This window comes from Vanellus vanellus (genome assembly GCF_965231255.1).
Source record: "Vanellus vanellus genome assembly, chromosome: 11".
In the NCBI taxonomy this organism is placed as follows: domain Eukaryota; kingdom Metazoa; phylum Chordata; class Aves; order Charadriiformes; family Charadriidae; genus Vanellus; species Vanellus vanellus.
In genome coordinates, this window is record NC_138916.1 from 13,189,159 (window position 1) to 13,201,408 (window position 12,250).

A 12,250-nucleotide genomic window follows, 5' to 3' on the forward strand; every position below is an offset into this window, starting at 1 on the left:
TTAAATTTAGTGTGCACGCACATTAGTTTTCCGTATAAATACAGAGCGAACCGGAGCCTCGGCAGTCTCCAGGGGACCCCGAGCAGCCACAGAGGTAACTGTGGGAAATGCAGTTTGCACCACGCCCCCTCTCCTATCTCCCTTTATATATAAAGAGCAAGTCTGTTATCAGCGTTGCACGATTACTAAATTCCTCTTTACTCACTAAAGTACTATCCCTGGAAAACAACGCTGTGAGAGATAACTGAGCGTTTTAGATAGCATCCAGATGGACACCCACACACATCCGCCGCGCCAGAGCGTGCTGGCCCAGCCTCAGTGGAAAACTGCACTTTAACAGCTACCAGGGAGCGTACCAGTGGCCTGTAGCTGATGCCAAAAAGTAAGTTCCAGCTCCAGTTTCCTTGCATTTTGTGCTGTTTGCTAGCTCATAAGAGACCCCAAAACGTAAACAGGCTTCAGTTGCATTATCTCCTTTAGGGTTTGTTGTGGGGGTTCATTCTTTGCAGGTTTTTTTAAGCAGTATTGAACAATTTACTTTTCTTTTTTAATCTGTTTAAAAAACAAACAAACAAACAAACAAAACACCCCACAACTGACTTAGACAGTGATCCTAAAAATCTGAAAGCAAATCCAAAGAGCAATCTTTGTCATATAAGTGGTGCCATTTGCCCGACTAGGGTCTTTCTGCACATTACGGACAGGCAGATTCATAAGCTGAGAGCTCCAGTTGCTCTCGGGGTGCAGGCAGTGCCAGTGCTGCTTGTAGGAACGTCAGTGCAGCAACGGCAGGAGAAATATTTTCTTGCAGTTCTCCTGTGTGCACACAAATGCAAAACACCAAGTGCTGCCTATGGTGTTGTTTAAAAAGAATTTTCTCAATAGAGGGAAGGAATTTTCCTCAAGGGAGCTACAAAATGGTTAGCATTTGTTAAATGGTGAAGAAACGGAGAAGAAAATCCAGTTTGTAAGGCTTTGGGGTAATTAATTTTCTTTTCACTGCCATGGCACAAGTCATACTGTGCCACCTACTTTTTTGTACTTTCTAAAATTCCTATCAGGTTGAGAAGACACAGGCAAACCCAGATGCGAGGAGTAATTTTGACAGCAAGCGATAGCACCTACAAAGTAAGGTTTTTAACAGAAGCACTTTCAACAGAAGACAACTGCAGTAGCGGAATCGAAACATGAAGTTAAGGCACATAAATAGAAAATTCAAAATTACAGGATGAAGCTGTATCCTTTTTGAATTGCTACAAATATTCTCACACGTGGGAGTTGCAAAACCAGTTAATGACACTGTTACTAGAGCCACGGAAGCGTGAGCAGTTACCAGTGAGTCACTGGAGAACAGGGGACAACATGCTGAGAACTTTGTGTTATTTTCCAAAGGTGACTTCATGTACCAGTACAACAATAAAGGCAGGTGAACTTAAGTTCTCATACATTAGAAGCAGGCAAGAAATCCCAGGTTTTTTTGACGTGCCTGTTGTTATTCTTACTCATTTGCTCTTCAGTAAATGTTATTTCTAACTCAACATTCTGGACCTAGTTCAGTCCCATGGTCTCTGAAGAATGACAGGTTTTTTTCTATTTGATATTTTTCTGGCCATCATTGAGATGGTGCGTGACAACAGGGACCTGGACTCCGTAACGTGTAAAACCCTCAGCTAACTCTGTTTTTCCTCTTCAGCCTCTCTGCCAGTGACCACTCAGTCTAGGTGAGCAGAGGGGCTCAGCTCCCTGCGCTGGCTGTCACCCTGACACTGGGACAGGGCACCACCAGCCAGAGGCCAGGTGGCTTCTCCACCCTGTGGCCAAGTACGCTGCAACACAGACCTTTTCCATCTCCTGTAGTGCCAGGGCAGCATTTGCTAACAAACTCAGGATAAAGTAATTGTGAACAAACGTATCACTGTAATAAAGCCGTAAGTTTCTACAATCATTTTTATTAGTTATGGAAGAATCCCCACTAGTATTTACATAGTGCAAAAAAGCTGTTATTACTCCAAAAAGTACGGTAGACAGAACAATTATCCTTCATACAGCAAAAAAGAAATGGAACAAAACCCTTCATATTGTATTTCATAATGATTTTTCTACTGCTTTAACCTAAATATTACTATAGTTTAAGACATTAAAGATTAAACAGCTTTCCTTACTAGAATCTATTTAAAAGTAAAATATATGAACTATTTATGAACATTGAGAAGGTGGGCTGTGCCAACCGGGTTTCTACTTTCAGTGTTACCATTCATTGGTGTGGAAGTTTCGGGTTAGACATTCTCACGCTTCCTTGTGTGTGGCAGGGTGGGTAGAAAACCCCCGTTTCCTTGTTTCTATGGCTTGCTTCTGCTGGTTTTTGTTTCGCTAACAAATCATCAGGTCTAGTTTTTAAATGGCTAACATTGACATCAACTCAATAGTTTCATTAGTTGGCACAACTTCACAAGAAATACTTAATGACAGTTTCAGCAAACAGCAGCTTTTCAAACAATAACACTTTTTTACCTACGTATTTAAAGTAACATTATTAAAATTTAAGCTTGTGTTAAAGAACCGGACAGAATCACGCTGTGTAAGCTCCCACCCACCCAAATGAGCATAAAGACACCTCTTATCTTTACCAGAAGAACAGCAACAAGTGCATTACCGAACATCTTCTAGACTGAATTTTTAAAACACGGGTCAATACCCTCCGGCACTGTCTCGCTCCAATCCTACAACTACTGGCACACAACTTAAGCCGATAAATAGGCCACCAATATAAAGCAGTGGAACTAATGCTCTTAAGCGTGTGTTAGCAGGATCAGGTCCTTAACCTTACTCAGACATTTTCACTTGGTCCAACTAAGGACAAAAGTTCTTCAACATTTTTTCCTTTAACATATTTGTAATTCATATTTTTTATTATTATTATTTTGACAGACATATTTAAAGTATTTATATAAATAAGTTGTATACATAGCCACCTCTATCAGTTTTAAAGATCCCTACCCCTACCACAGATAGATTATTTTTGATTTTACCAGATAAATTAAGTGGTGAAATCACTTCTATAAAGAATGTCTTAAGAAAAGTAGATTTGTTTTCCAAATAATCATTTTCACAACAAAAATATCTATACACCTATAACTACAGAAACATCTTTTCCTGGGGACAGTAGCAACCTGTATAACAAACTGCAAACTTTTATACCGAAATAGAAATTCAGCTACTATTAAAAAAAAAACATGGTATTGTAAAACACGTGTACGCTTTCCTTTTAAGTTCTGATGATAATAGAATCAAAGTTACCACAGTGAGATACTCTCCTCAAGTGCTCCAAGTGACAAGGAACTTTCCTAATTTTAGAGGCAAATGGATCACTCCCAAAGGAATTGCAATTTCAGTTCTCACAGTTATTGCTCATTCCCAGCTAATCAAAAAGGAAGCACTAAACCCAGTTTCCTTTACTCAGTTTCAGTTTGCTCCTCTAGGGGTGATCTGCCACATTTTAAAAAGAGACTAGTTCCTTATTTGCTGGCAAATTGAGAGATATTAGAAGTGCTATATCACCTTCAAGAACTCTATTAAACCTGTAGCAAAATTGCAGTTAAATAGTGGGCTGAATATTACAAGACTTCTTTGATATAAATGTCAGAAAATTTTAAAATGACAGTCCAAGTTCAGAAAAGACATATAAAAAGATGCGCCTTTTATGATAATACTTCAAGATCAAAAGTTATTTGAATCACTGGCACTGAAAAAGCAAAAGGAAAAATTACAAACACCTTTTTGTTGTTGTTGTTCCTGGTGAAGTTTTGCCCTCAGTGTATACACTGATCTCAGCTGGCGTGAGACGTGCTTACACATCCAAGGGCAAGTTTTGCTTGTCAGCAGTTCAAACACCTATCATTTCCTAAAGCAAAAACTCCTTCAAAACATACAGACAGTAGAAACCTGCTGTACGTACAGTAAAAGGTTTAACATTCAGGAGGCGTCATTCCTTAGTCTTTGTTTTCCTATAAAATGCCTGATCTAACATCTAGGAAGATTACATTAAGGAACTAAGAACGTGACAGAACAGCCAGTTGTCCTAGCAGCTCTCTATACTGCTTATCTACATAGCATTTGCTATGCCTATACCTACATTATTTACATAATACACACAGTTTCTATTATTCTCATTAGCATCCAAAAAACCCAGGGGCAGGTGGTTTCTAAACCTGGAGTCTTCCATTTTCCCAGTGCAACTTAAAACGCCAGCATCACTAGTACTATAAGCGTTGGTCCCATATTGTAAGTGTGGGCTAAATACTTAACTGAGCTATCCGTTTCTTGTGTTTTTCAGCCTACCCAGAGGACTTTTTATGCATTTCAATACAAGTGATCAAGAAAAATGAAGTGGAGTTAAAAGAAACATACGTTTGCTATAAAAGCGTTATTCATGCGAGTTACTCTTTGGCTACTCCTGTAGTGAAGCTCCTGCTGCTGGCAGTTTCAGTACATCCCTCGCCAATGTAAGACAAAGATGCAAAACGGACTCCTTACACGCAAGGTTTAGACGCATACTCCATTCTTCAATCTCAAATGAATTCGTCATCGCTCAATGGATTTTGTTTCGATATTCAGAATGGAACAACTCTCTAGCAACATGGATGTTTTGGGGAGGGCGTATTTTTGTTTTTTACCTCTGAACCACTGAAATACCTCCCCATACTACAGGGCACTTTCTGCTTTCCTGGAATAACTACTTTCTTTTCTATTCTACAGGTCAACTCCTAAGGCTGCTACAGCTGTGAGAACAGACAAAAAGAGATCACATTTTGAGTAACAATTGTTAAGATACCTCCTGAACTCAACAGGAGGGCGGCCAGGATCAAAGCATGCAGATGAACACCTAGATACATTAGGCCACCATATCATTCACACTTGTTGTTAAAGGATTATTCTTGCTTTTTTGCAATGTTATATAGATTACAATATGCAAACCAGCATTCCTGAGGTAAGTGACAGGAGAAAGAGGAAGTCATAATTTTACTAAAAGCCCTGGATAGGCATTATGGTTAATGATTCACTTAGTGTGGTTTGGCAGACAGCAACTGTCAAGAGCATAGGGAATTTTTGTTTTCTTTCCCATTTTTTTTAATGCAAAAATTTCCACCTTGCAAAAAAACCCCAAAACATTAATTATATTCATCCGGTTTCAAGTTTTTATGGAATCAAAGTTGTTATAGCTTATTGTAACCATCTCAACTATCAGCAGCTTTTTAACAATGCATTCACCAGGACCAACTAAAAAGCTGCATCTATCTTAGCATAAGAATCAGATTTCTCTGCTATTTAGTTTCCATTAGGACTGCAAAAGGGGTTTTTAGCTTTTCTTTAAAGAGAACCAAAATTTTACTTTTATTTCTAGACAGAACTAGAAAATCACAGCCAAATACACTGACATGCCTGGCATAACATCAATGTAAAGTGTTGTTAATTTGTCAGTCTTAATGTAGGTTATCTGTTTGAAAAATGAGCAAAATAGCTACATCTTAGAAGAATTTTGCTTAAAAATGGTCAGTTACAAGATGTTTCCTTTTACAAAAGATCAAATGATACTTACTGACAAGTTTTCCACACAGTTTCTATTCTGGGAAATAGATACTGATTAAAAGCTAAGCTAGTTTTTAAATCAAACAAGTAACAGACAGCTACAAAAATATTGTTGTGAATTAAATACACAAATGTTTAACAGTGCAAAATGTTGAGATGAAGCATATGAAGTAATGGCTGCAACCTTTACAACAGTTAGTTTTAATGTAATTTCTAAAAAGTTCCTGAGTTCCTGCTTATTTTTACGGCATGTAGATGGAATCTGCGTGTTCTTTATTCAAAGAACTGCAGATGGTGGGTTTATGTTGAGTGTTACTTGGGTGCTTATCATTTGTCCATTCCTCACCGTCAGTGACTGGATCAGCCTGCTCAGAAGTCTCTATTTCCTCCTCTTCGCTTTGTTCTGCATTGTCTTCTTCAGCACCACTAAGGGTCTTCCCAAGCTGAAGAGTCTCCATAGTTCTCTGGGTCTCCGAAACCCAAGATTCAATTCTGCTATTAAGCTGAACCTCTACAGAAATTGGTTCGTGGGCATAATCCTCATCATCATCATCTTCTTCCTCCTCCTCCTCTTCTAGCATTCCTGGTACAAGAGTACTGGTGGTACTGGTCATGGAGGAATTCAAAAGATCTCGGCAGCTGCCATCCAGTGATCCTGTTTCTGTACTCTGCTGTGAGGCCCATTCCAGATTGTCATCTGGTTTCACCTCATCTTTGTCACCTGGTGCAGATTTTCCATGATTTGTTGCTGAGGTAGTGCCAGTTATGGCCAGAGGTGGTTGTTTATTAAGAGTGGCTTTTTCAATTTGACCATTACCAGCTTTTTCTGGTACCGCAGTCTTACATGAGGATTCTCTCTCATTTTCAGAGGTTTCTAACCCATCAGATGTTTCCACCATATTTCTCCAGTTTGTTTCTACAAGTTTCAAAAGAAGTTTAAGTAGGAAACATTAATTCTTTCCATAGAAAAATATGTCTCCTGAACATCCCAGATTTGTTTAAGTAGCAATAGAAGCTAATAATTTTAATTTTATTCTATGCTTGCTAGAAAAAAATCAATTAGAAAAAGGGGGAAGAAGGGAACAGGAGAGACAACAGAAAGAGCTGTGAATAACTTTGGGTCTTTGCAGTATCCTAAGCCAGACATTACAAAGTTGAAAGTTTGTGCACTTTGTCTCCTGTGTAAACTGTGGAAGCACCAAATGTAACAGTGAGTATAGTCAGAGATTACTCTCAAGTATAGAGAGCAGAAAATTGCCAGAGTACTAAGACATCTCTTTAAGGATTTTTCAAAAAAACAACCACATTTAACAAATGAAATAAGCTTGAGGTACCACAAAAAAAACCCTAAACCCAAGATAGTGTTCTTTTTAATTCACTGTAGGACTGAAAAAAAGAGAAGTCTTTTGACTTCAAACAAGCACTCTCCCTTTCATCCTCTCTGTCATCTGGGCTTAAGCAACAGGATAAATAAATTTGCCTTTTGCTCACGCTATAGTCATTCATTGCCACCTCAAGTTTTCAAATTTAAGCTACATGTCCCAACTTCAGAGACCTCAATAATTTACTTCCTAGCCTCTGTCATTAGTTCTTCCTCAATCATATAATCAGTTCTGTGTTTGGTACTAGTTCAATAAAACTCGACAAGCCACCTCCACTGACATGAGTTAGTTAACTGTAACACTTTTGAGGATTAGAAATTAGATTTATTACCTTTTATATAGTTTGGGGGGAAGAAATTACTTACAAAACTACCTGAAGACTAACCAATTTTCTGATTCCTGAAAATTGTGAAATACTGGAAATTATGAAGAAATACTATATTTTTAGCAACATTTTGCAATAGGCAACATTCGGAAAACTCCAGTTTCAAGTTACAGAAGTAGGTTTTAACACACTTACCGTATTCTTTCTCATTCACTTCAGATATGGGTTCAGAAATAACACTACAGAATGAGATAGCACTTGCTGCAGAGGGGTTACGAGAATGACCCATATGATGGGGCGCCTTCTTGACATTCTTCAAGGCTTCTTCTGCCTGTTCCTGTTCCATTGCAGCAACCATATCTCTGTAGGCTTTTCTGGCCTCTTCAGTCAGCGATACCAGCTTATTAAATAGGTCCTAAGTGTGAAGGCAGTTTTTATAATCAGTCGTTCTTACTAGTAATTTTCACTTTCAATTACTCCTTTTAGTCAAAGCTATACCACATAGTGAGCCGTAAGCTTATTAACACCGAATACCTTTACTTCAACCAAAAATTAGTTCTCTCAAAACAAAATAAAAACACCACTCCATGTTTACACAACTTTGAGATGTACTTAAAAATACTGTTTTCCTTACAATTTTAAGCCTTCCAGAGAATTTCAGATGTCATTTAAGTCTATTTGAAAGCTACAGAGATGTTGTGACCAAAGTGTTTCAACATAATCTCTCAGTTTTGCAAAGCATGAATTTCAAAGAAAAACACACCCTAATATGGATCAGGTCAGGGCCATTATCAATGTACATCAGTTAGGTACGCTCTCCATACCAAATTAGTTGTTAACTACAAGATTAACTACAATCAATTCTTAACTACAAGGCTGTTTACTCCAGACATTTATGTGAACGGAATTCCTCACCTCAGCACCTGAGTAGTTGAAGATGCCCACTACACTAACAGGAACCAGCTTGTTCACACACCGGCCAAGAGCTTTGCGTCCAAGAGCGAAGACAAAAGGAATTTCTTGTTCCCGTGCCATGGCAATTACGTTATATAGAGCCTCGTCTAGTCCACCTTGAAGAAAGCAATTTTAAATAGATATCTAGTCAGTTAAAGTCATAGTATGGCAAGATACAACTCTCTATCCCATTAACTGTAATTAGTCAGTAAAACTTCAATACACACAATCACCAGCTACTATGTTCTACAGGATAACAAGCTACACATTTTAAGTATAGAGAATGAGCACCGATCAAGGCAATATTCCATATTCTCTACTAGTCCTGCACTCACATTAAACCAGCATTTTTCACAGCTCTTATCTTGAGCAGAGCTTTGCTCTTCTCATATCTCAGGAAGCCTCTGTTTACATTTCTGGTTGTGGCAAAATGCGTTGGTTGGCTAAGTAAGCCATTCGTACTTCTCGTAAGGAATCCTCCTTAAGAACACCCAGAGCTCGGGACTCTAGGTGTATCAGAGACTGGATAGAATAAAATTAAAGTCCATTTTATATATTATTATACCTATTTTTCTTTAAGCTATTCACCCCTCATGAACTAGTTTCTTCCAGAATGGAGTAGAAGAGAATGAATGTGGAGTGGCAATAGTACAATTGATTCTGGAAACCTTGTATCATGCACAGTAACTAAAAAATGCTTCTACCCGTGCAAATCAGCACAAGAAAATGGTAAACAGTTAAGTACATCACTTGTTTTATAGTTTATACCTTTTGACTGAATTTTTTCGCAGTTGGGAGATATGATTACACACTTGATCTTGTTTAGTTTCATATGCTTAGTAACCTCACGCAACCCCATAACAAGTCTTCTCCTTGCTTTAGCTCTCATGGGATCCTTTTGATAAATCCGTTCCTGGAAGCTCACAAGCTCTTGCAGTAAGAGAGTCACACACTCATCTATTTCTTTGCTTAGAACTTGGTTACAGTACCTGTCAATTCAAAAAACATCACATATTAGCATAGCACATAATCAATACTATTTTACTGAGCCTTTTACCGAATAAAAATAATTTTACTTCCTCAGAACAGCTAAAGTTATTTAAAGGATTTTGAAATCAGAACTGTATACTGCAAGTTAAAAATACACCCTGAAGACTTTTATATTTTCTGTAACATCCCTCACCTCAAAAAGTTGGTCAAAAAGAACATTTAAAAAATACAAAGAAATATTCCAATAGGTGCCACAAGCAACTATTCTTTTCCATAATTTGGTACTCTATAAAGATACATTAATAAAAAAGCAGCAATTAAAAGTGACTATTAAAGTATTTTCAGCATTCATAAGTATTCCTCCTTTGCCAAAGTGTACGTAGCCCTCTTTTAAAAGAGATTTTTTAGAAAATATTTCCACCTAGCTTGTTTGTTGCAGCAACCAAAGAAAATACAAAGTGCACGTGTGTACATGCACAACATATATACACAATTGTGTATGTACACACACACGTAGCAATCCATCTATACCAAAAAGAAATGCTTGCAGAAACTTCTGTTGATGAAAGGGTAGCTTAAGTTTGTTAAGCTCCTCCTAAGTCTACTAAACCTATACACACTTAAAAGATGAGATTGACTGAATTGAAAGCCTTGAATTTATATTAGTAATGAAAAACTTACTCTCTGAATCTCTTGCTGTGAATTTTGGTTATTGCAGAAGATGCCATTGGACTGCCTATTCCAGAACTAGCAGGTGAACCTTGTGACACTGGGGTCATGCAGTATGGAGAATTCTGACTTGCTGGCGAAAGTGAAGTATCGCTAGGCATACTTAGTCCAGTTTCTGAAAGGAAATTTTGAAACATTATAAAATGCAAAGACATTTTCACATAAAAGAAACAGCATCACACTTCTTGTGTATCTCTCCCTTGCTTTTTCCAAATTATATTCTGAAAACACTAAACAGTATTCTTCTCTGGAGGGACAGGAACAAAACAAGCACATACCCAACACTCAGCATAGGTTGGGTAAATAAGCAGTATTTGAATATTCATTAATAAAACATCCAAAGCTCAGTTTGGGAAGCAGACGGAACAGGAGGGAAAACCTGCCTAAATACTACAACTTCTTCCAATAATTCTTTACTATTTTTATATACAGTATTTAACTAATTTATTCCTAGGATATTGAAGATTTTCACACTTCTCTTCAGTCAGGTGAAGTCAGGCAGGTAATTCAGAAGAAAAATTCTGAAGCAGTACATCTGGAATCCTGATAAGACACCTCCTCCCTTTCCCCACCAAAACATATCAGAGACATTGAAAACTCTTTGGAGTTTCCCAGTTGCTCAGAGCTGTTGCTGCAAATCAATAGTGCAGCTGATTGACAAGAATGTTCAAACTGGAAAACCTTATTTACAGTTTACAACTTCTATTATCTGGAAAACTTTCAGTATACTCATCATTAAAAACCATTGTGATCAACACGGCATGGCTGACAACAGGTCACATTGTCTGCTTATCAGAAACGCTATCAACTCTGACATGGTTTGGGAACATCCACTCAAGAGAAGTGAATTAAAAGGCTGTATGGAAACTATGTACTTAGAACCCACATTACACCAAGCCTTCCACAACTGAGGCACAAACAAGAAATAAAGAGGGTTCTAATTTCTAATGTTTCATAATGTTAAAAAAGATAGAAGATAACATCAACAAATTGCATTGTATAAAAAGAGAAAGACAAAAATACTAAAATTAGCAGATTAGTACAAGGTGGGGGGGATGGGACAACTAGAGAGATAGAGACCAACCTTCTTGAGAGGCCAGCTCCTGAGACTGATCAGCAGTCAAGTTTATATGAACATCTTTCTGTTCGTCAGACCCCAAAAGGCTAAGGTCAGCAGATAAACGACCTTTCTTCTCTTCTCTCTCTTTCAAAATAATCTAGGAACAAACCCAACAGCTATTAGCATCTGAAAATTGTAGCAATACCTGTAAAGAACAACATCCATTTGACTGAACAACACACAAAATAAAGTTGACCAAGTTGTTTTGAACCTTCCTACTCGTGCCAGGATAGAAAACCCTAAAATAATTTCAGTTTCTCTTTGATCGCAAACAGTATTTCATTCCAGCATTTTATAGATGGTATACTCAATGTTATTGTACTTCTACATAAATAATGCTTTCAATAATTTAAGCATTAAGTACTTTCACAGCTTCTTTCTGATACATAACACTCACTCACTAACAATTCCTCATCCCCACCCCTGTGAAAAACACCTTATGCAAGAACACTAGTCATCTTTGTAAAGCACCACAACAACAGATAGAATCCTTTCTTTTATATAAGTAGCCATGGATATATTTGTATTACTATGATAAATAATAACATGAAGGCCTTGACATAGTTCAGAAACTTTTCTGAACATGTAGCTGTGAATTTCTCCAACCCAAGTATATCATGAATAACTCAAAAAAAAAAATAAAAATAAAAAAGAGATTGCCAAGGAGGAGAAAAAAAAAAAAAAAAAAAAAGGGCAACCTGGCCAAAGCCAACCTTTGTACAAACACAGCTTTACCAGATTCTAACCGCTTGTATCAGAAAGTGATCTTGACAAGAAATGTGGTGCATGAGTACAGGTGACTTTTAAAAAAAAAAAAAGGCATGAAAGACTTTCACACTTCCTTTTTTTGGACTAGGTTTTTTGTATTTTACCTTCTGATTTCCATACATACTGTATTCTCTGTGTACATACCTACTTTATGTGGGTATGTATCTTGATATATACAACCAATTATTTACTCAACTAAAATTCATGTTTTTACTTCAAGTTCTATATCCATCTCTAAAAATAAAAAAAGCAGTAAAATTTAAGATTAGCATACTACATTGCACTACAAACTAGGATTCAACAACATGGAAAAAACTATGCAAGTTTTCCCATGTGTTCTAGTGCTCAGAGTTAAACAAATCCTCGCATTCTGTATTGAGATAGATTTGCATCACC

The 12,250-nt window shown here is 37.4% G+C and overlaps 1 protein-coding gene across 1 annotated transcript in view; it reads right to left on the reverse strand.

The window, feature by feature from the left end:
- Positions 1 to 1,929: 1,929 nt before the first annotated feature.
- The window catches only part of SECISBP2L (SECIS binding protein 2 like), a 29,759-nt gene continuing 19,438 nt past the window's right edge, over positions 1,930 to 12,250 (reverse strand). The window contains exons 12-18 of the mRNA XM_082488958.1: positions 12,069 to 12,088; positions 11,051 to 11,183; positions 9,919 to 10,081; positions 9,016 to 9,236; positions 8,209 to 8,363; positions 7,489 to 7,708; positions 1,930 to 6,502 (exon numbers count right to left, since the gene is read on the reverse strand). Of these exons, the coding sequence (XP_082345084.1) occupies positions 5,829 to 6,502; positions 7,489 to 7,708; positions 8,209 to 8,363; positions 9,016 to 9,236; positions 9,919 to 10,081; positions 11,051 to 11,183; positions 12,069 to 12,088 (1,586 nt within the window). The 3' untranslated portion in view covers positions 1,930 to 5,828. The remainder of the gene's footprint in view (positions 6,503 to 7,488; positions 7,709 to 8,208; positions 8,364 to 9,015; positions 9,237 to 9,918; positions 10,082 to 11,050; positions 11,184 to 12,068; positions 12,089 to 12,250) is intronic.